Here is a 25,646-nt window from a genome sequence, read left to right as displayed (position 1 = left end):
CATTTAAAAACCTGCCAACTTTAATGGTTAATAGCAAATCCATCTTAAATGCTAGAAACCCTAAATTTGCAGGATATGTTAAGGAGATCATTAGGAATAAGAGGAAAAAACAATTTTTCAAAAAGACCTTATAGTTTTTGAGAAAATCGATTTTAAAATTTCGAAGGAAAAAAGTATACTTTTAAATGCGGTAAATATCACTTTTAGTAGCAAACGTAACAGTAGTGTAACTTTACATGCATCAAACAAAAGCGCAATAAATTTCCTGACGGGGTTTCCAGGGGGTCTATACGAAGCCGCAGCGCTTTGGCCAGGGATCGCTATACAGCCGCAATATGGCTGTATGAAGATCCCTGGCATTTTTTCCTATTTTCCCAATTTATTTTTTTTATGTTTAGAGTGTGGGAATTTTTTAACCCCTTGTCCCCCATGCAGGCTGGGATAGCCAGAATGTAGAGCTCCGACCGATTGGGACTTCACACCCTGACTATACCAGCTGCAAAAAAGGTCCCCTAATGCCGATTTTTGTTCCGGGGTATATGTTGGGGGGGCCCCCCAGGTTTATTTTGCCCTGGGGCCCCATTGTTGCTTAAACCGGCCCTGGCTCCAAGCAATGGCTGTGATACTCAGCCATGCTTGAGCACAGAGAGGAGTGCAAATAGGGCTACAGTGGCACCAGAGCCGGATTAAGGCTAAATGGGGCCCTAAGCAAAGTAACTGATTTGGGCCCCCCCATCATGTCGTAATAGAATCAGAAGATGCAGCTGCACAGCAACATGCCGCACACACCGGGGCAGTCGAGCTACTGGTTGCTATGGGCAACAGCCCGCTTTCCTCTGTGGGTGCACAATGCAGGGAATAGCAGCAGCAAAATGCAGAGTGAGAGATGAATGGCTGGGACATTTGCACTCAGGGGCTGGGGCACCCCTGTGAAGAGGGCGCCAGATATCACAGCAGCAGCACTTGCATCTCCAGCCTGGCAATAGCAGAAAGCTCTGGACACCGTCAAACCGGAAGCCGTTCCCCAGACAGAATTACATAACCACCCCCACCACTGAACAACCGATTTCCTCCCAAACTAGACAGCCACCATGCAGCCTCCATCCCAGTGAAAACGATAGTCCAGCAGAGAAGGCAGCCGCAGCGGGGGAGAATGATAGCACCAGATGACTCACATTCACCTATTGCGATCCAAGCAATAGAGGTCCCCTCATCCGGAGCCCATCTGTCTCCTCTAGAGTGCTGCCTCTCTATTACTACTACTATTACTACTTCCTACCTGATCTGAGAATCAGGTAGTTCAGAGCGAGCGGCTGCACTGTAGAAGAGACAGATGGGTTTCAGATGACGCTTGGATCATGGATAGGTGAGTGAGCGTTTGCCATCTGCTGCTATCATTCTTGCTGCAGCTGTGGTTCTATGTGGGAAGGGAGGGAGGGGTGGGCAGCGGCAGAGCGCACAGTAGCAGGAGGGGGACCTAGGCTGAAGACAATCAGCAGCGCACGGCGTCATTTGACAAGACAAGACAAATAACATTTATATCGCGCTTTTCTCCTGGCGGACTCAAAGACGCGCCCTATAGGCAGTAGCAGTGTTAGAGAGACTTGCCTAAGGTCTCCTACTGAATAGGTGCCGGCTTACTGAACAGGCAGAGCTGAGATTCGAACCCTGGTCTCCTGTGTCAGAGGCAGAGCCCTTAAAGGGACTCCGGACAGTGCCTGTGGGTATGCCTTTAAGCATACCCACAACTAATTAATTACATCCTCACACCTACCAGTAATTATACATCCTCACACCTACCTGTAATTATATCCCCCTGGGTTCCATATATTTCATTGCATTGTGCTGAATCGAGCTGCCGACTTTGGAGAAAAGTCGTCCTGTGTAATACAATGTAACTATGGAAAGATGCATATCATTTTGAAGCTCTCTTTCTCCTCTTTCCAATGATAGATAAACTGCCACCCTACGCCTTTTAGTTTTCACTATTTTCGTGATCTAAATTGCAGTAGCCGTGATTTTGATCATGAAAATAGCGAAAACTAAAAGGCATAGGGCGGCGGTTTATATATCATTGGAAAGAGGAGAAAGAGAGCTTTAAAATGATATGCATCTTTCCATAGTTACTGCACTGCTCAGAGTCCCTTTAACCATTATACCATCCAGCCACCGCTGACAGGATGGCGAGGGCTGGTTTATGTGCTGATGGGGCCCCTTTGACTCTGAATGGGGGCCCCAAGCGACTGCTTTTGTTGCCTGGTTGCCTGAGTGGCACGATGGAGAAGACGTTGGATGCAATAGTGTCTGGAGGTATCTGAAAACCTTATAGATCATGTCAGTAAGTAAATTTTAACACTTTGCCCACCCTCAGAAAGTGCTACACCAGGAGATGTAAATATGCCATTTTGACTAATCAGAATATCTACTGAAAAATGTGTTTAATTACCTCTAGACTTTATTACCATCTTTTAAATTGATTAATTTCTTATTTTCAAATATTAATATGAAGGAAAATACACCAGGATAGACAGGACGTGTGGTTTGAATTCTAAAACAACATATTTTTCTTATGAAATCTTAATTGTATGCATGACTAGGCTTTTTCCAGGGGTATGGCTTAAGTGTCCCTCTTTCTCATCTCAAAAAGTTGGGTGATATGCAGTAGTGATGGTGTGTAACTCATGCGATCAGTTTAGTCAGGTGATAGATACGCAAGTCTCTCGTTTGCTAGTCATGATTATGAGCTAAAGCAAATGTGATCACAGCAAATCAGAGCTTTGCAAATCCATCAGCTGATCATACAAATCACATGCTACTCCATAAGTTCTCCTAGATATAACCAACACTACTGTCAGCCGTCAGTAATCCTCACCAACATTAAATTCCAGATTTTATTCTGTCTGAACAAAAATCTTGTTCTGGCCAAATTCTAGCTCCTGTGGAACAAATCACCAAAAGTGAAATGTAGCAATTGGCAGCTTTCTAACACATGTACAGGACCACACGTAAGTAGTGTGCTTTTTTGCCAGTGTAAAAGATGGAGAGGAGACTGCTTTTTCAGATTCTCGCGAGCGTCTCCAATCCCGTGCCCGATTTACGATTGGTTGGCTCGTCCGCATGGCGCACGCTGCTACGTAAGGGAGGCGCGGCTAAGGAGAAGCCAGCGTGCTGCCAGTGTTACAAGTAGCTGTGGAACTTTGGCGGGGGATCTCCTGGCTGCGTCAGCACGCGCAGTGTGTGGAGTGTTAGCGCGGGAAGCGGTGCTGGTGGCCGGTGAGCGGGGTTCCGCGCCGCTACTGTTCTTCTCTGCCGCTGCTGCTGTGAAAGAGGCGGGAACATGGCGAATAAAGAAAGTAAGAGGGGCCTGGGCTGCTGTAAGGCCAATTTGCCTCGGAGACGTGATGCGTGGTCGCTTCTCATATAATCGCTTGCTTCTCTCTCGGCTTCTTTTGCTGTGACTGGAGCTCGCTGCGCTGCTTTTTATGCATAAGCCTAATGTGTTGGTCATGCATGGAAGCGGCGCCATTCATTCATGTACCCACACGTGTGCTCAGTAGTGTGCTGACTGTGCTGAGAGCCATGCCTGTTCTGTAGGCAAGACCCTTACCCTAGCACCGTTATTTGCGTCGCCAAGGAAGGGCCACATAGTTCTGCTCATCGATTCTGCTGGTAGAATGTTGGAATCTCGAGCAAGGAAAACACTTTTGTTTCTAGAATGTGATCTGGAGATCTTCCGAAATTAATCTAGTAATGGTGAACAGTTGTTTTCCTATAATAGATGGCCCTTCCTGTGACAGGCGTCTGTGATAAAAGTACAATGGGATGCATTTGCTTCCGTCTGTAGTTCAACTTCAGTGCATCCTGATGCCAAAGCAAAATGCATCTGGCACAGGAGTACCAACGATTGATGTCTGCATTTGTTAATGCTGTGGATAAATTGCTTTAGCACAAGGTTATGTAGGGAGCAGTTTGTTCTGTTTTATAATACAGATGGATACATCCAATACCTAACTGTATTCTGATCAATAAAATCATGTAATTACAACACAGTACATTGTTCTGCATCTCTGTAAATTATGTGAAATGTGTTTTTTTTTTTTTTTTTTTTTCTTGTGACTTGCACTTTGGTGTAATCATTGCGAAATATTTTTTTTTTTGTTTACTTCATGCAGCTTTTGGGTGCTTATGCATTAGCCTGCTGACTGCAGATTTGTCACAAACAGCTGGTATTAATCAGAAGAGCTAATTTTAGGCATCAGATGCGAGGTTGGTGTCGGGCGCGCGAGAGAGGGGGGGAGGTTGGTGTCGGGCGTGCGAGAGGGGGGGGAGGTTGGTGTCGGGCGCGCGAGAGAGGGGGGGGGAGGTTGGTGTCGGGCGCGCGAGAGAGGTTGGTGTCGGTCGCGTGCGAGAGAGGGGGGAGGTTGGTGTCGGTCGCGTGCGAGAGAGGGGGGAGGTTGGTGTCGGTCGTGTGCGAGAGAGGGGGGAGGTTGGTGTCGGTCGCGTGCGAGAGAGGGGGGAGGTTGGTGTAGAGAGAGAGAGAGAGAGAGAGAGAGAGAGAGAGGGGAGGTTGGTGTCGAAAGAGAGAGGGGAGGTTGGTGTCGAGAGAGAGAGAGAGGGGAGGTTGGTGTCGAGAGAGAGAGAGGGGAGGTTGGTGTCGAGAGAGAGAGAGAGAGAGGGGAGGTTGGTGTCGAGAGAGAGAGAGGGAGGGGAGGTTGGTGTTGGGCGCGCGCATGGGCGAGAGAGGGGAGGTTGGTGTTGGGCGCGCGTGCGCGAGAGAGGGGAGGTTGGTGTTGGGCGCGCGTGCGCGAGAGAGGGGAGGTTGGTGTTGGGCGCGCGTGCGCGAGAGAGGGGAGGTTGGTGTTGGGCGCGTGCGCGAGAGAGGGGAGGTTGGTGTTGGGCGCGCGAGAGAGGGGAGATTAGTGTTGGGCGTGAGAGAGAGGGGAGGTTAATGTTGGGTGTGAGAGAGAAGGGAGGTCAGGCCACTAGTTTAGGGGACCCAGCAGAAAGCCTCATAGGGAACAGTTCTGAAATCTCAGCACACTCTTACAGCGCAAAGCGTTGTGATTGGCCAATTAGTGAGGGCGTAATTTACTACAACCTATTGAAAACCTAGAAGTTCATGAGGGTGCTGTCAACACAATCATGTTAGCATAATTTCCATATGAGGTTTGCTACTGGGTTCCCTTAAGTACCCTGGTGCTGAGGTTAGTGTTAGGCACGTGAGACAGAGGGGTGGTCAGTGTTCGGTGTATGAGAGAGATAAGGTCTGTGTTAGGTGTGTGAGGGAGGGGAGGTCAGTATTGGGCAAAGGAGAAGTGGGCGTGTGCTGCCAGATCAGCAATTTGTGCCGAATCTGTGGGGTGAGCGGTTAATACATAAGTAGGGCTGTGGAATCGGTACACAAATCATCTAACTCCTCAGTTTATGAAACCTGACTCCAGGTACCCAAAAATTACTCTGACTCCATAGCCCTTTACATAAGTACATCATTTTTGTTGCATTTTTTTCCACTCCCAACTGCATTTGATAAGTACATTTTCAAGTTGCTTGCCAATTGCAACCATATTTGCATGAAGGTGCAGAATTTGGCACTGTTGCTGTGCAGCACTGCCACTGGGTCTCAAGTTCAGATCTTTGACAGTTCATAGAATATGAACAGTTTTCTTTTATGGGGTTTTTCTAGTAATTAGTTACCTCTTGCATTATTTAAAGTCCAAAAGGCACCGGGAGACACCAATTTATATGCTTATATTTGCTGTATGTGCGTAGGTTTTCACTGTATTCAATTGTATTATATTGCATTATATGTATTATCTGGGGCTTCTCCTTCCTTTTTCCACCTCTTTGTGGGACCTGGCTAAGCCTTTTGTGACGTTTTCTGCGCCTTTCTAGGTCTGTCACTGCTCACCTTGCGGCTTCCTGGCTCGCTGATGCGCTCCAGCGTGGTCTCTATTTCTCTCTTGCCGGCCTCCGTCTTCTCCGCTCATGCTGACATCACTTCCGGGTGGTGCGTCATTAACGTCTATGCGCACGCCCTCCTTCGTTCCAGCATTTAAACGCCGGACAGGCGTACACATTTTGCGGTTTCTTCTCTCTCCAAAGCGGGGTGACGCCCGCGGAGCTAGCGGGACAGTCCGGAGGGACACCGACTCTTCCCTGCCATCTGCATCCTATTTGACTTGCTCTTTACCTGGGGATAAGTATATATTTTTTTTTCTCCTTGCAGCACTCACCATTCTTTTTCTCATGCACTTTGCCATTAGGCTGCTTCCATTTATCATATATCTATCACATATTTATTGAATTGTTTACAGCATTTTTTGCACTTATTGTATGCACTTTGGGATTTATTCCCCCTCCTCTTCACGTATTGTTACTGAACCCGGGTTCAAGTATTGGTGGGCTCTGTTTAGATGCCCACCATGCTGGTTTAATCTCATCAGCATTTTGATTGATTGATTTATTGTCATTGGGAAGCTAGATCATTTGTATTAATTACCATTATTATATGTATTTATGATTATTCTTTGGCAGCAGGGAATTGTCTTTTGCCGCTTGTTTTAATTGTTTTTAATCATGTTGAATCTCATCATGTTTTCATTATTAGTGTCAATTATTGAATAAAGTATTTTTGTATATTTCCAAGTGGTGCTGAACATGGGGGCTTTCTTTCCTCTCATTTAATCTATATTTACTGTTGAGCCCTAGCACACTTGCTTTGCGCACATATATTTTGTGCCAGTGTTGCGGACACCCCTTTATCTAGGCTTTCATTGTATGCCATTTTTTTCCCTCACAGAATTTAGTTTTCTATGAATTTTAATGGGAAAACAAGGAGGAAAAAAAATAGGAAAAACACAATTTCTCAGTTTTACCAATTAGTTTAAAAACCACTTAAGGACCAGGCTCTGCTGCGTTAATCTGTGCTGAGCGGGCTCTCCAGCCCACAGCACCAGATCGTGAATGTGCCAGGGCAATCAGACTCAACCCCCCCCCCTTTTTTTCCCCCACTAGGGGGATGCCCTGCTAGGGGGGGGGGGTCTGATCGCCGCCGGCTATATGTGTTGCAGGGGAGGGGGGCGCCTCAAAGCCCCCCTCCGCAGCGTTTTCTGCCCTCCCTTGCCTTCCCTCCCCTCCTTTACCTGAGTGGCGCATAGGGCTGCACGGTTTTTCGGTTTAAAACCGAAACCGCGGTTCGTGGCAAGACGATCTGCTGATCGTCAGTACCATCGGTTTTTCGGTCTGCTGTTTAATACTTTGCTTCTGGCCCCGCTGTGCGCGGATTGGCCAGAAGCAGTGAATATGTATGAGAGTTAATGAGCGGGGGGGCGGATCCACTCCAGCGAGCGGCCGGGCACATACAGCATTACCAATCACTGGCTAGCATGGAATGACGGCAGCGGTAGGCGGAGCTGTATGCTCTGTACAGCTCCGCCTACCACTGCCGTCATTCCATCGCTAGCCAGTGATAGGTAATGCTGTATGATGTGCCTGGCCGCTCGCTCTAGTGGATCCGCCCCCCGCTCATTAACGCTCATACATATTCACTGCTTCTAGCCCCGCTGTGCGCGGATTGGCCAGAAGCAGTGAATATGTATGAGTGTTAATGAGCGGGGGGCGGATCCACTTGAGCGAGCGGCCAGGCACATCATACAGCATTACCTATCACTGGCTAGCGATGGAATTACGGCAGTGGTAGGCGGAGCTGTACAGAGCATACAGCTCCGCCTACCGCTGCCGTCATTTAATCGCTAGCCAGTGATTGGTAATGCTGCATTTGCCCGGCCGCTTGCTGGAGTGGATCCGCCCCCCCTTCCCCGCTCATTAACTCTCATACATATTCACTGCTTCTGGCCAATCCGCGCACAGCGGGGCCAGAAGCAAAGTATTACGGACAGGACCGGGCAGTGCGGACCAACCTCTCCCCCCCCCCCCAGCATTTGAAAAAAAAATCGGGGAAAAATCGAAATTGCAATTTCTGAGAGAAAAATCGCAATTTCGATTTTTCCCTAAAATCGTGTAGCCCTAGTGGCGCAGGACGGAGATCCGTCCTGCGCCGGAACTGACAGCCTTCAGCCTATCATATGCCGGCGATCCCCAGCCAATCAGAGGCTGGGGATCGCAGATCTCCTTTACAGAGCTGCTGATGTAATCAGCGGGAATTTTTTCCCTGCGTGTTTACATTTCGCCTACGAGCCGCGATCGGCGGCTCGCAGACTGTTCACGGAGACACCCTCGGTGAACTGGCATGGATAGGCCGCTCGAACGAGCGGCTGTTTCCATGCTATACCCCTAACGACCTGCTGACGCCTATCGGCGTTAGGCGGTCATTAAGTGGTTAAAAATAAGTGTTACTGTAGATAAAAAAACACATTTTGTATGGCTATTCTTACCGCTTATCACAAAACTTAGATTATGTTCCTGACAGTTTATGGTAAAGATATTTAATTCTGAAATATTGCTACAGAGTGTATTTTCCATTATGAACTGAGAAAATAAAAGTAGTTTTAATGGTAAAAATCAATCTCATTAGCTCAGGGAACATGTATTCCCGTTCACCAATTAGTGCTGCATCAGATAGTGCCAGAAATGTGCACAGGAGCAAGCCCAATCCTGCACAGCACTGCTTGTGCTACAAGACTTATATCTACTGACTCGTGGCTTAAATGAAGTCAGAGGACATAGATATACTGCAGTGGTGGTTAAAGGATACACCTGACATTTATTTATTTTAAATTAGATGTACTTACCTGAGACTTCTGCAGTACCTGGAAGCCTGTGTCCCTTGCTAAAGCTCAACTCTCAAGCAGTCTCACTGCGCATGCGTGCGGTCGCACTCCTGTAGCTGGGAGCGTTTTTTGTGTAGCTGGGTTGGCTGCTACGGAGGGGACCAGTGCTATATTACACAAGTATAGTTTATATTTTTTTTTCTTTTGTTTACCATACATGTTCTCTAGCTTTCTACAAAACCCCCAGGCCATAATTATGTACAGATGTTGTCTAAAGCAAGGGTAAATGTTGTATTAGAGAGTTAAGATGAAATGCTTCTTTTTATACATCATAACTGTAGTGTGAAAATCCTTGAAAATTTTTAACGAAAATATTGACCTTTTACATTACCTAGTGTGACTTTATGCTGATATTTTATAAATTTGCCTCTGCAGTGTTTGAAGATACCGTGGAAGAACGAGTAATTAACGAGGAGTATAAAATATGGAAAAAAAACACTCCTTTCCTGTATGACCTGGTGATGACACATGCTCTTGAATGGCCAAGCCTCACAGTTCAGTGGCTACCAGATGTAACTAGGTAATAGTTCGGCTTGTTTATTTTTATTGCTTCACCGAGAGGTTTCTCTCGTGTATCTGAGGGCATAAGAACCTTGGCCCAATGCTGTAGCAGTTCTAATAGGACATTGTTACAGTAGAATCTCATTATAGTAATCTGATATGGTAAACTCAGTCCTCAGGTCCCAGCAAATGTATCTGTGTAAGGGCTGGTTCACATGGATGGCAGGTGGAGTTGGGGCGGCCGGGAAGCTGCGTCGTCCTGTGACATCTAGATCGGGGGCGGCAGTACAGCGATCATCTGTTTCCTGTCGGGATTGGCGTTTCTCGTCCCCGCAAGGGGACATGAAGCCGCGGCGGCTAGCCGACCCTGGATGTTGCATGCTTCTAGGGCCGACCGAAACGATGTGTTAAATCGGGATCAGAACGTTGCATTTGCGTAATCTCCAGTAACTGCGTGATGCTAACCTCTCCCAATTTTCTGAATGGGAGCGGTTAGCCGACGAGTCCCGAATGCTTGGTGATAAACGCTGCCAAGCGTCTGTGTGAACCAGCCCTGAATATAAAATGTTTGACCAATTCTGATAGAGTAAACTACTTTTTTTTGGTCCCTTGGAGCCTACTATAAAGGGATTTTACTGTATAGTTTACTAGTTACGAAGGGCTTATAATGTTGTTTTTTTGGTGTAGATATTTTGTAGGAAAAGTACTCCTCACAGCTCTGAAGTGCAAAAGGATGACCCACTACTAGCAATTGCTAAAGTAAAGGTTAGAGGGTTGGTTACCGGTACTAGATACCGGTGCGTCCCCGTGGGTGCCTGGATCGAATCGCACTCGTCCCCGCGGGCGCTTCCTTATCTGACGCTTGTTTCTTCCATTGTCCGCCTGCGAGGCTCGAGCGCGGTATAGATCAGTCGCGGTGATCGGACATGTCGGTAATTATCAAGCCATCAGCAGCTCGATTGATAAGAAACAACTCACCGTGTATACCCAGCATAACACAAATGTGTAAATAGTGGCTATAACAGTAAATTTGGGCGCCAAGTCGTCCCATAAAATAACAGGCGTCTGACCACTATAGACCGGCTATAAATGGCCCCCTCTATTATATTTATAGCAGCGTTCGTATTATATGTACAGTAATAGCTCTGCTTAGTCCACAAAAATTAAATTGTGTGGGTCGCTGATGCTCATTTATGCACTCCATACATGAAATCAAATAATTTGATGTTAAGACGGGTGAAAAGAGAAAATTTACACATACCTGGGGCTTCCTCCAGCCCCCTTCAGGCTAATCAGTCCCTCGCTGTCTTCCTCCGCCACCTGGATCTTCTGCTATGAGTCCAGGTAATTCAGCCAGTAAGCGCAGTCCGGCCACGTGCCGCTCCTACAGCTAGGAGCATTCTGCACCTGCGCAATAGTGCTTCGCAGGTGTAGTACGCTCCCGGCGGCAAAGTGTGTGCATGTGCACTACGTCCGACTGGCTCATGTACCTGGAACCATACCAGAAGATCCAGGTGGCGGAGGAGGACAGCAATGGACTGATAGCCTGGAGGAAGCCCCAGGTATGTATAAAACTTTAATTTCATCTCTCAGGTTTACTTTGTTACACAGTAGTACTATACTCTACATATGCACTCCCCACAGAGCTGCAGGGAATCCACTGAGAATGTTGTGCACATTGAACACAGGTGTTGTCTATCACCCATAAACCTGGTTCAGATTGTTCATGAAGAATGTGTGATAGAGGAAGAATCCCCTCATTCTCCTGCAGAGTACCTGCACATCACTCTTACATGTACCCACAGTTATATTGCCTAGGGCCTGATAGATGTTCGTTGTTCCTGTCTGTACCGTCTGCAATTCGTCCCCAAGAGTCCTTCAATCGTCACGGTCCGGCTGCATGTGCTCCCCTGATGCTGGGAGCGCTCTGCGTCTGAGTAGTACTGCTGCGCAGGATGCCACAGACTGGAGGATTTTTGGGTCAGAATTGTAGTTGATGGAGGAGGGTGAGGGAGTGATCAGCCTGGAGGAAGCCCCAGGTATGTATAATTTGTTTAAACCCCCTCCCCCTGTCTCAGATTTACTTTATAAAGTAGACAAAAACTAAACTGCAAGTGTGAATAAGCCTAATGTATTAACATTTTTAATAAACAGTTGATGTTTCCATGTATATATTTTTCATCTTCTAGACCAGAAGGAAAAGATTATGCCCTGCACTGGTTAGTGCTTGGTACACACACATCAGATGAACAAAATCACCTTGTGGTTGCTAGAGTTCAGATACCCAATGATGATGCACAGTTTGATGCCTCTCACTATGACAGTGAAAAGGGCGGTAAGTCTGTTTTGTATCCCCCAGCCCCCTTCTTAGTAGAACCACCACCTTACTGAATGCATTGTTGTAGTTGTGCAGTCTAAAGTGCATTTGTTTTTCAGAGTTTGGTGGCTTTGGTTCGGTTAGTGGTAAAATTGAAACTGAAATCAAAATTAACCATGAAGGTGAAGTGAATCGGGCCAGGTACATGCCTCAGAACCCATGTATCATTGCAACCAAAACTCCTTCCTCTGACGTGCTTGTATTCGATTACACAAAACATCCATCCAAACCTGGTAGGTGTAACATCTGGGTAATCTTTGCATAAAAGTGCATTGTAATAGATGCCACAATTTTTGTTTTTGTTAATGAAGTACTACTAGATTAGCACCAGCTAGTTAATTTACTAGCCTGTTCAGATTAAAGCACATGTGCAACAGGTGAAACCCAAAAACCTACTGTCTTACGCCTCTTGCACACTGCAAGCGATTCAGATTCTGCTTTTTAACCACTTGCTGACCCCCCCCCCCCCCCCCCCCCCAGCCGATGGGCGGCAGCAAAGTGGATGCCGAAAGGACCGCAATACGCCCATGGGCGTTGCGTCCTTTCGGCATGCCGGGGGAACGATCGCGTCACTGGTGACGCGCGCTTCCCCGGCAACTGGCTGTGCCCACCCGCGACGACGACCTGCCGGCCGTTTGGAAGTGCTGGCGGGTTGTTAACCCCACGATCGCCGCATACAAAGTGTATAATACACTTTGTAATGTATACAAAGTGTATTATACAGGCTGTCTCCTGCCCTGGTGGTCCCAGTGTCCGAGGGACCACCAGGGCAGGCTGCAGCCACCCTAGTCTGCACCAAACACACTGATCCTGCCCTTCCCTCTGATCGCCCACAGCACCCCTCAGACCCCCCCTGCCCACCCCCCCCAGACCACTGTTTGCACCCAATCACTCCCCTAATCACCAATCAATCACCCCGTCACTATCTGTCAACGCTATTTTTTTTTTTTTAATCTTAGGTCCTAACTCCCAACCCCCCCCCCCCCCCCAAGGTGTACTGTATGCATCTATCACCCCTGTAATCACCCACTGATCACCCATTAATCACCCCATCACTGCCACCCATCAGCCCCTCACCTGCCCCTTGCGGGCAATCTGATCACCCACACCATCAGATCGCCCGCAAACCTGCCGTCAGATCACCTCCCAAGTGCATTTACATCTGTTCTCTCCTCTAAACACCCACTAATTACCCATCAATCACCCCCTATCACCACCTGTCACTGTTACCCATCAGATTAGACCCTAATCTGCCCCTTGCGGGCACCCAATCACCCACCCACATGCTCAGATTGCCCTCAGACCCCCCCCCCCTTATCAATTCGCCAGTGCATTATTTAAATCTGTTCTTCCCTGTAATAACCCACTGATCACCTGTGAATCACCTATCAATCAGCCCCTGTCACTGCCACCCATCAATCAGCCCCTGTCACTGCCACCCATCAATCAGCCCCTAACCTGCCCCTTGCAGGCAATCTGATCACCCACCCACACCATCAGATCGCCCGCAAATTCGCCGTCAGATCACCTCCCAAGTGTATTGTGTTCATCTGTTCTCTCCTCTACACACCCAATAATTACCCATACAATCACCCCCTGTCACTGCTACCCATCAGATCAGACCCATATCTGCCCCTAGGGCACCCAATCACCCGTCCACACCCTCAGAACGCCCTCAGACCCCAGCCCTGATCACCTTGCCAGTGCATTGCTTGCATCTATTCCCCCCTCCCTCTAATCACACCTTGAGACACCCATCAATCACCTCCTGTCACCCCCCCAAGCACTCCTATCCATCAGATCAGGCCCAATACAACCTGTCATCTAAGAGGCCACCCTGCTTATGACCGGTTCCACAAAATTTGCCCCCTCATAGACCACCTGTCATCAAAATTTGCAGATGCTTATACCCCTGAACAGTCATTTTGAGGCATTTGGTTTCCAGACTACTCCTCACGGTTTTGGGCCCCTAAAATGCCAGGGCAGTATAGGAACCTCACAAGTGACCCCATTTTGGAAAAGACACCCCAAGGTATTCCGTTAGGTGTATGACGAGTTCATAGAAGATTTTATTTTTTGTCAAGTTAGCGGAAATTGATTTGATTTTTTTCAGTGTAATTTTTCACTAACTTGTGACAAAAAATAAACTTCTATGAACTCACCATACACCTAACAGTATACCTTGGGATGTCTTCTTTCTAAAATGGGGTCACTTGTGGGGTTCCTATACTGCCCTGGCATTTTAGGGGCCCTAAACCGTGAGTAGTCTAGAAACCAAATGCCTCAAAATGACCCGTGAATAGGACGTTGGGCCCCTTAGCGCACCTAGGCTGCAAAAAAGTGTCACGTGGTATCGCCGTACTCTAGAGAAGTAGTATGTGTTTTGGGGTGTATTTTTACACATACCCAAGTGGTTAAGTTATATAGTGTGGCTGGTTGAAAAAGACCTTCAACCATAAAAAATGGTACAACACTGACTTGCATCCTTACAGCTTTCTGCCATTTCCTTCACTGTCTTCCAGTTCATATGAGACTCATTCGGGCTGTGCTTCAAATCAGTTTCAGACATATGCCCTACCTATGTCTCTGACTTTATTACAAATACACTTGTGCCATCCCTGTTACTTTGCTAATGTTGTCCTTCCACATATAACCACAAACTTATGTCTTAAAGGACTTCCCTTAACCACTTAAGGACTGCAGTCATAAAACCCCTTAAAGGATACCCCAACTGAAATGTGACATAATGAGATAGACATGTGTATGTACAGTGCCTAGCACACAGATAACTATGCTGTGTTCCTTTTTTTCTTTCCCTGCCTGAAAGAGTTAAATATCAGGTATGAAAGTGGCTGACTCAGTCCTGACTCAGACAGGAAGTGACTACAGTGTGACCCTCACTGATAAGAAATTCCCCTTTTTTACCTCTTTCTTGCTCTCAGAAGCCATTTTCTGCTAGGAAAGTGTTTTATAGTTGGAATTTCTTATCAGTGAGGGTCACACTGTAGTCACTTCCTGTCTGAGTCAGGACTGAGTCAGCCACTTACATACCTGATATTTAACTCTTTCAGGCAGAAAAATAAAAAAAGGAACACAGCATAGTTATCTGTGTGCTAGGCACTGTACAAACACATGTCTATCTCATTATGTCACATTTCAGTTGGGGTATCCTTTAACCACTTCCACACCATGACATTTTATGCTGATCTGTGCAGCGTGGGCTCTCCAGCCCACAGCACAGATCAGCTAGCAGCCAGGGCGATCAGACTTCCCCCCCCCCCCCTTTTTTCCCCACTAGGGGGATGTCCTGCTGGGGGGGGTCTGATCGTCGCCGGCTGCTTGCGCTTGCGGGGGGCTCTTCAAAGCCCCCCTCCGCAGCGCTTCCTGGCCTCCTTCCCCTTCCCTCCCTCTCCCTCCCCCTGTGAGCGGCGCAGGACGGAAATCCGTCCTGCGCCTGATGGGATAGGCTTTAGCCTATCAGATGCCGGTGATCCCCGGCCAATCAGAGGCCGGGGATCGCCGATCTCCTCTACGGCGCTGCTGCGCAGCAGCGCCGTATACATGTAAACACCGGGGAAGATCTTCCCCGTGTGTTTACATTTACCCTGCGAGCCGCCGATCGGCTCGCAGGGTGTTCACGGAGACACCCTCCGTGAGCTGACATGGAACGGCCGCTCATACGAGCGGTCGTTTCCATGGTATACACTTCTGGATTCAGGGGCGTGTATATACGCTCCGAGAATCCGGAAGTGGTTAAGGACCAGAGCCTTTTTTTCCATTCAGACCACTGCAGCTTTCACGGTTTATTGCTCAGTCATACAACCTACCTCCTAAATGAATTTTACCTCCTTTTCTTGTCACTAATACAGCTTTCTTTTGGTGCTATTTGATTGCTGCTGCGAGTTTTACTTTTTATTATAGTCATCAAAAAACACATGAATTTTGTCAAAAAAATGACTTTTTTAACTTTCTGTGCTGACATTTTTCAAATAAAGTAAAATTTCCTATACATTTGAGCGCGAAAGTTATTCTGCTACATGTCTTTGATAAAAAAAAACCCATTCAGTGTATATTTATTGGATTGGGTAAAAGTTATAGCGTTTACAAACTATGGTGCCAAAAGTGAATTTTCCCATTTTCAAGCATCTCTGACTTTTCTGCGCACCTGTCAGGTTTCATGAGGGGCTAAAATTCCAGGATAGTACAAATACCCCCCAAATGACCCCATTTTGGAAGGAAGACATCCCAAAGTATTCAGTGAGAGGCATGGTGAGTTCATAGAAAATTTTTTTTTTTTTTGTCACAAGTTAGCGGAAAATGACACTTTGTGAAAAAAAAACAATACATATCAATTTCCGCTAACTTGTGACAAAAAATAAAATCTTCTATGAACTCACCATACTCCTAACGGAATACCTTGGGGTGTCTTCTTTTTAGAATGGGGTCATTTGTGGGGTTCCAATACTGCCCTGGCATTTTAGGGGCCCTAAACCGTGAGGAGTAGTCTTGAACCCAAATGTCTCAATGACCTGTGAAATCCTAAAGGTACTCATTGGACTTTGGGCCCCTTAGCACAGTTAGGCTGCAAAAAAGTGTCACACATGTGGTATCGCCGTACTCAGAAGAAGTAGTATAATGTGTTTTGTGGTGTATTTTTACATATAACCATGCTGGGTGGGAGAAATATCTCTGTAAATGACACATTTTTGATTTTTTTTTTACACACAATTGTCCATTTACAGAGAGATTTCTCCCACCCAGCATGGGTATGTGTAAAAATACACCACAAAACACATTATACTACTTCTCCTGAGTATGGCGATACATGTGTGACACTTTTTTGCAGCCTAGGTGCGCTAAGGGGCCCAACGTCCTATTCACAGGTCATTTTGAGGCATTTGTTTTCTAGACTACTCCTCACGGTTTAGGGCCCCTAAAATGCCAGGGCAGAATAGGAACCCCACAAGTGACCCCATTTTAGAAAGAAGACACCCCAAGGTATTCCGTTAGGGGTATGGTGAGTTCATAGATTTTATTTTTTTGTCACAAGTTAGTGAAAAATGACACTTTGTGAAAAAAACAATAAAAATCCAATTTCCGTTAACTTTTGACAAAAAATAAAATCTTCTATGAACTCATCATACACCTAACAGAATACCTTGGGGTGTCTTCTTTCTAAAATGGGGTCACTTGTGGGGTTCCTATACTGCCCTGACATTTTACGGGCCCAAAACTGTGAGTAGTCTGGAAACCAAATTTCTCAAAATGACTGTTCAGGGGTATAAGCATCTGCAAATTTTGATGACAGGTGGTCTATGAGGGGGAAAATTTTGTGGAAACGGTCATAAGCAGGGTGGCCTCTTAGATGACAGGATGTATTGGGCCTGATCTGATGGATAGGAGTGCTAGGGGGGTGACAGGAGGTGATTGATGGGTGTCTCAAGGTGTGATTAGAGGGGGGAAATAGATGCAAGCAATGCACTAGCGAGGTGATCAGGGCTGGGGTCTGAGGGCGTTCTGAGGTGTGGGCGGGTGATTGGGTGCCCGCAAGGGGCAGATTAGGGTCTAATCTGATGGGTAACAGTGACAGGTGGTGATAGGGGGTGATTGATGGGTAATTAGTTGGTGTTTAGAGGAGAGAAGAGATGTAAACACTGCGCTTGGGAGGTGATCTGATGTCGGATCTGCGGGCGATCTATTGGTGTGGGTGGGTGATCAGATTGCCCGCAAGTGGCAGGTTAGGGGGTGATTGATGGGTGGCAGTGACAGGGGGTGATTGATGGGTGGCAGTGACAGGGGGTGATTGACAGGTGATCAGTGGGTTATTACAGGGAAGAACGGATGTAAATAATGCACTGGCGAATCGATAAGGGGGGGTTTGAGGGCAATCTGAGCGTGTGGGCGGGTGATTGGGTGCCCGCAAGGGTCTAATCTGATGGGTAACAGTGACAGGTGGTGATAGGGGGTGATTGATGGGTAATTAGTTGGTGTTTAGAGGAGAGAATAGATGTAAACACTGCACTTGGGAGGTGATCTGATGTCGGATCTGCGGGCGATCTATTGGTGTGGGTGGGTGATCAGATTGCCCGCAAGGGGCAGGTTAGGGGCTGATTGATGGGTGGCAGTGACAGGGGGTGATTGACGGGTGATTGACGGGTGATCAGGGGGGATAGATGCATACAGTACACAGGGGGGGGGAAGGGTCTGGGGAGAATCTGAGGGGTGGGGGGGTGATCAGGAGGGAGCAGGGGGCAGTTTAGGGACTAAAAAAAAAATAGCGTTGACAGGGAGTGATTGATGGGTGATTAGGGGGGTGATTGTGTGCAAACAGTGGTCTGGGGGGTGGGCAGGGGGGGGTCTGAGGGGTGCTGTGGGCGATCAGGGGGCAGGAGGGGGCAGATCAGTGTGTTTGGGTGCAGACTAGGGTGGCTGCAGCCTGCCCTGGTGGTCCCTCAGACACTGGGACCACCAGGGCAGGAGGCAGCCTGTATAATACACTTTGTAAACATTACAAAGCTTATTATACGCTTCCTATCCGGCGATCGTCGGGTTAACAACCCGCCGGCGCTTCCGATTGGCCGGCGGGTTGACGGCACGGGTGGGCGGAGCCTATTGCCGGCGGATGCGCGCGCATCCCAGTGCGCGATCCCCGGCCAAAGAGTGCCCCAGGACCTGACGCCATTCTGCGTTACGTGGTCCTGGGGCTGCCACTTTGCCGCCGCCAATATGAAGTAGGCGGTCGGCAAGTGGTTAAAGAGGAACTTCAGCCTAAACAAACATACTGTCATTAAGTCACATTAGTTATGTTAAGTAAAATAGGTAATATAATCTCTTACCCACCCTGTTTTAAAAGAACAGGCAAATGTTTGATTTCATGATGGCAGCCAAGTTTTGGTTGAAAGGAGGTGACAGGGAGCATGAAACACAGTTCCAACTGTCCTGTGCACCTATCCCAGTTGCTAGGCAACGTGAATAACATAGGAAATCCCATCATGCTCTGCACAGCATCAGGGAAAAAAAGCCCGGGCTTTTATTCTTTCATGGGTGGAGCTTAGGTAAAAATGCAGCTAAAAATGATGCTTTGGTAAGAAAAACAAAGCTCTGATGCTGTTAAACTGTTAAACACCAAGCCTTTTCAGTTCTGCTGAGTAGATTTTTAGTTCGGAGGTTCACTTTAAATGGAGTTTACTTGTGGTTTCTTCCAGCCCCTAGCATCCGTCTGTCCCTTGCCGCAGCCTCAGTCCTTCACGTTGTCCTGCTGGCCCCCATGAAAATTGGGACCCATCCAGTGGGTTGGCGCGTCCATGTACTGCGGCTGCACACAACTACTGTGCAGGGGTGACGTGGATGCGCGGGCACGTATGCCCGCACAGGTGCAGAACGCCCCGCTGGCAGGGTCACGATCTTAATGGCTGGCTAGCGGTACAATGTGAATGACTTGGCTGTGGCAAGGGACTGAGACAGTTGCTAGGGGCTGGAAGGAGCTTCAGGTGAGTAAAATTTGCTCAAACACCCTTGCCTCATAAGTCCTTTAAAGGGACTCCAAGCAGTGCAGTAACTATGGAAAGATGCATACCATTTTGAAGCTTTCTCCTCTTTCCAACGATATATAAACCACCACCCTACGCCTTTAGCTATTTTTGTGATCGAAATAGCGTCTGTCGCGATTTTGATCGCAAAAATAACGAAAACGAAGAGGCGTAGGGCAGCGGTTTATATATCGTTGGAAAGAGCTTCAAAATGGTATGCATCTTTCCATAGTTGTATTACACAGGACAACACTTTCCCCAGTGTCGGCAGCTCCATTCAGCACAATGCAATGACCTACAAGGAACCCAGGGGGATATAATTACAAACATCATGCTGGTAGGTGTGAAAATATAATTAGTTGTGGGTATGCTTAACCACTTGCCGACCAAGTGGTTTCCCATTGATCTGTGCTGGGCGGGCTCTTCAGCCCCCAGCACAGATCGTACTGCAGGCAGGGCGATAAGACTTCCCCCCCCCCCCCCCCCCTTTTTCCCTACTAGGGGGATGTCCTGCTGGGGGGGTCTGATCGTGGCTGCTCTTCTGTGCCTTGCGGGGGAGGGGGGGGAGGAGGCTCCTCAAAGCCCCCCTCTGCAGCGCTATTCCCTCCCTCCCCCTCCTTGGCTCTGTAGGCGGTACAGGACGGCGATGCGTCCTGTACCGCCTCTTATAGGCTTCAGCCTATCAGACGGCGGCGATCCCCGGCCTATCAGGATTTCTTCCCCGCGTGTTTACATTTCGCCTGCGAGCCGCGATTGGAGGCTCGCAGGCAGTTCACGGAGACACCTTCCGTGAACTGACATGGAACAGCGGCCGTTTCCATGGAAACCCACAACCAGTTTACGCCAATCGGCGTTAGCTGGTCGTCAAGAGGTTAAACAGGGCTGTGGAGTCGGTACAAAAATCTTCCGACTCCTCGGTTTATGAAACCCCGACTCCGGGTACCCAAAATGGCTCAGACTCCGACTCCTCGACTCCGACTCCTCAGTCTAATACTTAACAGGGCTGCGAATTTTGTACAAAAATCAGCAGAATCAGAATGCATTTATTTCGCCAAGTAAAACGTGAGTTGTACCCGGAATTGATTTTGGCACAACAGGGTCGGTGATGGTACAAAAAACATTTACCATACAGTAGGTACATTTGATATACAGTAGATGCATACAGTGTCTACAGATGCATACGATACAGTAGGTTCAAAGCTTATATAGGCATAGATTATAGAGTGTAAGGCATAGTTAAGAGGAGCCTGTAGAAAGATGGACCCATGGGAAAGGACCAGGGGGAAATCCGCTGCCGTCTAGGCACTCAAACGCTTCTGCAGCGATACTTTGAATCGGATGTCCCCCAGTCTATCCCGAGAGAGAGGAGAGGAAAGGGATAGAAGAAAAGCTAAAAGAGACAGAAGGTGAAAAGGCAGTGAGCGTGAGACCCCTGGGGATTGCAGTGTACACCTGGCCGGATAATGCCCCTGATGACTAGCTTGTGGCGGGTCCAGTGCTGCTAGGTTCGGCGTCAACTTTAGTGCGGAAGGACCTTCAGATGTCAGCAACCTGGCTGACCCATGTGGGAACTGGGGTGGCTGGCCCAAAGTGGAGCAGGCGGTCGCACAGTTCCATGCAGTTGGGAAGGCCAGTGGAGCTGGATCTGGCAGCCGGGGATCACCCCAGAAAGAACAGCAATGGAGGCCGGGTCCACTAGGAGAACAGGTGGTGGTGGTGGTGGTGGTGGTTCTGGCCACCTCGGCTCATCCGGGCAGCAGCGACCACATTGGCAGCAGGAGGGGGGGGGGGGGGACAAGACGATCACCTGTGCTCTGCCCCGCAGGGATCTGGCCCCAGCTCCATCTGCAGCCTGCACTGAGGGCTGGGGTGGACCTGCCCATGCCCCAGGTGGCTCCCTGCCCTCCCTGGTAGAGGCGGTGGTGTCCCGATGCAGAGGTCCGGCTGCAGCGTCAGCTGCAAGGCTGTATAGCCGATGGCGTGCCCCTCCTAACTGTAGCCGATGATGGCGAGCAGGGCGCATCAGGCAGCCGCAGCATCGTCTGGAGGAGCGACATCTCCTCCTCTGTGGCTGCCATCGGAGTAGAGCACTGCGAGCGGTGGCATCAGGCCCTCTGTGGTCGCGATGGAGAAGCGGCCACGTTCCCATGGCAGCTGGAGTAGCGGCAGAGATCAGGCCTCCTCTGCTCGCGCGTGTTCCACGTGCCCCGTTCCGGCGTCCGGCCTCCTAGGCAACAGCAGCCCACATGGTGGAGGGGATCCAGCTCCCTGGATGCTTGGGACGGGCAGCCTCTTCGATCCCAGGCTGCGGACAACGCATGCCCCCCACGCACAGTAGTAGTGGAGCGGCTAGACCGCACATAGCGGCTGGTGGGTTGGCGGCATCAGGCCCTCTGTAGACGCAGCACGGAGCCAGGTGCTGGGCAGCTCACGGCCGATCAGGACCCGCCGCAATTTTCTCCGTGACCGCTGAGAGCAGCATCTACGTCCCGGCAGCGGCGAACAGCGAGGACTGGCCACCTGCAGACCGTCAATCAAAGTCTGCGACCCAGGAGAAAATTTAATTAAATAAAAGGTAAAAAAAGAAAAAGGGCCGGAGCCCTGTGTGCCGTGGCTGCCTAGTGCAGCGCCATCTTGGTGCAGTGTGTCAGACTCAGACTTCCGACTCCTCAGTTTATGAAATCAACGACTCCGGGTGCCCAAAATTGCTCCGACTCCTCGACTCCGCATCCAACTTCGACTCCACAGCCCTGTGCTTAAAGGCATACCCACAGGCACTGCTCGGATTCCCTTTAAGCCCTACTATGTTTGCATTTCCCCCTCACCTGTATGCATACAACTCTTTGATTGTAAGCATGTACATTATGTGTAAGAAGATAGGTTACAAATATGTGTAATAGGTTAGACGTACTGTTTTACATGTCTTTACCTATTGATAGGTAAAGAGATCAAATATATTTGAAATATTGGACCTGGACTTTTTTTTTTTTTAATACCAAAGACATGCTATTGTCTCACATTAGTCTCTCATAAGCAAGGTTGCGGCCCTATGTTGCAACTACTGCCCCATATCTCTGCTCAACCTAGACCAGAAGCCATATGCTAAGATTATTGCCAATAGGTTACCCTCTGGCTCACTTGGTGCTCTATGATCAAGTGGGCTTTATACCCTTACGATATACTAGGGACAATACAATCAGGACACTGGCAGGCCATCCACTGGGCATGGTCCAGGGGCCTCACAAATGACTCTGTGGTCTACAGATGCAGAGAAGGCCTTCAACCTTGTCCATTGGGACTTCATCCATGTACCTTTTTAACATATCGGGCTCTCTGAATATGCTTGTTCACTTTATGGCTTTATATGCGACACCCTTGGCCAGGATCTGGGTCACCAGGGAACTCTCTGAACACATTAATATTCATAATGGCACGCAACTGGGATGTCCCTTATCCCCATTTATCTTTGCTTTATCTCTTGAACCCCTACTATGCACAGTCAGGGCTAATTCTAACATTCAGGGACTCAAACTCCCATCTAAGGGACCTAAGGTAGCTGCTTATGCAGTTTAAATACTTTTCTATATAACCTTTCCCTATAGGTCAATCCCAAATTTGCTGTAAGAATTCTCTACCTATGGCCACTTAGAAAATAAAAAATTAAGTCAAGTGTGAGGAATGGCCTTGATCCTGCCCCGCAGTCCCCCATGGAATCTAATTTTCCATTTAAAAGGGTCTCTAAAGCTAGAACTTGTTCAGGAACTGAAATCCCTAGTAACCTTTGACATATTCAAACTTACAGTGATGTGAAAAACTATTTGCCCCCTTCCTGATTTCTTATTCTTTTGCATGTTTGTCACACTTAAATGTTTCTGTTCATCAAAAACCGTTAACTATTAGTCAAAGATAACATAATTGAACCCAAAATGCAGTTTTAAATGATGGTTTTTATTATTTAGTGAGGAAAAAAACTCAATCTACATGGCTGTGTGAAAAAGTGATTGCCCCCTTGTTAAAAAATAACTTAACTGTGGTTTATCACACCTGAGTTCAATTTATGCAGTCACCCCCAGGCCTGATTACTGCCACACCTGTTTCAATCAAGAAATCACTTAAATAGGAGCTATCTGACACAGAAGTAGACCAAAAGCACCTCAAAAGATAGACATGCCAAGATCCAAAGAAATTCAGGAACAAATGAGAACAAAAGTAATTGAGATATATCAGTCTTGTAAAGGTTATAAAGCCATTTCTAAAGCTTTGGGACTCCAGCGAACCACAGTGAGAGCCATTATCCACAAATGGCAAAAACATGGAACAGTGATGAACCTTCCCAGGAGTTGCTGGCTGACCAAAATTACCCCAAGAGCGCAGAGAAAACTCATCCGAGAGGCCACAAAAAAACCCAGGACAACATCTAAAGAACTGCAGGCCTCACTTGCCTCACTTGCCTCAGGTCAGTGTTCACGACTCCACCATAAGAAAGAGACTGGGCAAAAACGGCCTGCATGGCAGGTAACCAAGGCGCAAACCACTTTTAAGAAAAAAGAACATTAAGGCTCGTCTCAATTTTGCTAAAAAACATCTCAATGATTGCCAAGACTTTTGGGAAAATACCTTGTGGACCGACGAGACAAAAGTTGAACTTTTTGGAAGGTGAAGTAACACAGCATTTCAGCAAAAGAACATCATACCAACAGTAAAATATGGTGGTGATAGTCTGGTGGTCTGGGGTTGTTTTGCTGCTTCAGGACCTGGAAGGCTTGCTGTGATAGATGGAACCATGAATTCTACTGTCTACCAAAAGATCCTGAAGGAGAATGTCCGGCCATCTGTTAGTCAACTCAAGCTGAAGCGATCTTGGGTGCTGCAGCAGGACAATGACGCAAAACACACCAGCAAATCCACCTCTAAATGGCTAAAGGAAAACAAAATGAAGACTTTTGGAGTGGCCTAGTCAAAGTCCTGACCTGAATCCTATTGAGATGTGGCATGACCTTAAAAAGGCGGTTCATGCTAGAAAACCCTCAAAGCTGCATTACAACAATTCTGCAAAGATGAGTGGGCCAAAATTCCTCCAGAGCGCTGAAAAAGACTTGTTGCAAGTTATCAAACACTTGATTGCAGTTATTGCTGCTAAGGGTGACCCAACCAGTTATTAGGTTCAGGGGCAATTTCTTTTTCACACAGGGCCATGTAGGTTTTGAGTTTTTTTTTTTCTCACTAAATAATAAAAACCATCATTTAAAACTGCATTTTGTGTTCAGTTATGTTATCTTTGACTAATAGTTAACGGTTTTTGATGAGCAGAAACATTTAGGTGTGATAAACATGCAAAAGAATAAGAAGTCAGGAAGGGGGCAAATAGTTTTTCACATCACTGTATGTTCTGTTGCTCTCTGCAATTAGGTCTAATCTACAGAGATGGGATGTAGCAAAATAAATACTCCCAAGAGATTGGGTAAATGAAATCCTGCGCCAACATTTGATTAAAGCCCACCACTGGTAATCAACCTAAGCTTGCTCTGTGGTGGAGTGGCTGTGTGAGATCAAGGCCATCAAGCAGATGGAGGATCTGACGCAGTCCATTTTATAATAAAAATGACCAGTTCAGTCAAACATGGAGGCCCTGGTTCGATGAATCAGAAGACTATAAACAGCTCATGGAGTCAAAATCATCATGATAAGGGCGCCCCCCCCCCCCCCTTTCTTCCCCATTTATACCTCCTTTAAGGTGTTTAATGCCCTCTAGCCTCCTGGTACAAGCCTGTTCTTGGAGCTCTCTGTATAGTAGTTTTTGTTTTTTTTTTGTTTGTTTGTTTTTTTCCTGCACCTTTGTTGTCTTGCTTTCTTATTTCTTTTAGCGTGCGTAGGTGAGTCCTTACCATTTACTATTTCCAGGTAGATACTAGCACCTTTAGCCATCGGAACCTCCCCATATGATAGTTCCCTTTGAGCCCCAGGGTCCCTTGAAAAATATTGCTTACCCAACCCTTCGGGGTTTATTATGGGTCTGCCATGTGCACACATGGGGGCAGCTATGTGGTACATTTGTGCCTGGTTATTTTTTTTCTCCTAATGTCAATATGCCTGATTATACATGCTAATGTCTTATTAGATGTTGCATACCATTATACCTTAAAATTATTTGTCGGTAGCACTGGAGAGCTACCGACTTTATATGCTATCATATTTGTAATTGACACAATGGGATGTTTTCTTGTTGTACCAAAAATGTTTCAAAATAAAAAAACCGTAGAAGTGTTTGAAAACAAAGCTCATGTTCCTGTTTACGCCAAACCTTCAGCTATCCTAACATACTTTGTGTAGAATACGTTTTACTGATGAAGCTTTACCACACTTAATTTCTTAGACTTGTATAGAAACCACCATAAAAAAATCCTTTTGTGCAGGGTTACACATTGGCTATGGTTCTCCATATAATATTTT

The 25,646-nt window shown here is 47.4% G+C and overlaps 1 protein-coding gene across 1 annotated transcript in view; it reads left to right on the top strand.

Moving 5' to 3' along the window:
* Window positions 1-3,134: 3,134 nt before the first annotated feature.
* The window catches only part of RBBP7 (RB binding protein 7, chromatin remodeling factor), a 47,100-nt gene continuing 24,588 nt past the window's right edge, over window positions 3,135-25,646 (top strand). Inside the window, exons 1-4 of the mRNA XM_068268693.1 lie at window positions 3,135-3,353; window positions 9,165-9,309; window positions 11,480-11,625; window positions 11,727-11,900. Of these exons, the coding sequence (XP_068124794.1) occupies window positions 3,338-3,353; window positions 9,165-9,309; window positions 11,480-11,625; window positions 11,727-11,900 (481 nt within the window). The 5' untranslated portion in view covers window positions 3,135-3,337. The remainder of the gene's footprint in view (window positions 3,354-9,164; window positions 9,310-11,479; window positions 11,626-11,726; window positions 11,901-25,646) is intronic.

Source organism: Hyperolius riggenbachi, chromosome 2 (assembly GCF_040937935.1).
Source record: "Hyperolius riggenbachi isolate aHypRig1 chromosome 2, aHypRig1.pri, whole genome shotgun sequence".
NCBI lineage: Eukaryota > Metazoa > Chordata > Amphibia > Anura > Hyperoliidae > Hyperolius > Hyperolius riggenbachi.
Note: the sequence above shows the minus strand (reverse complement) of the source record. Positions and strands in the feature narration are given on the sequence as shown.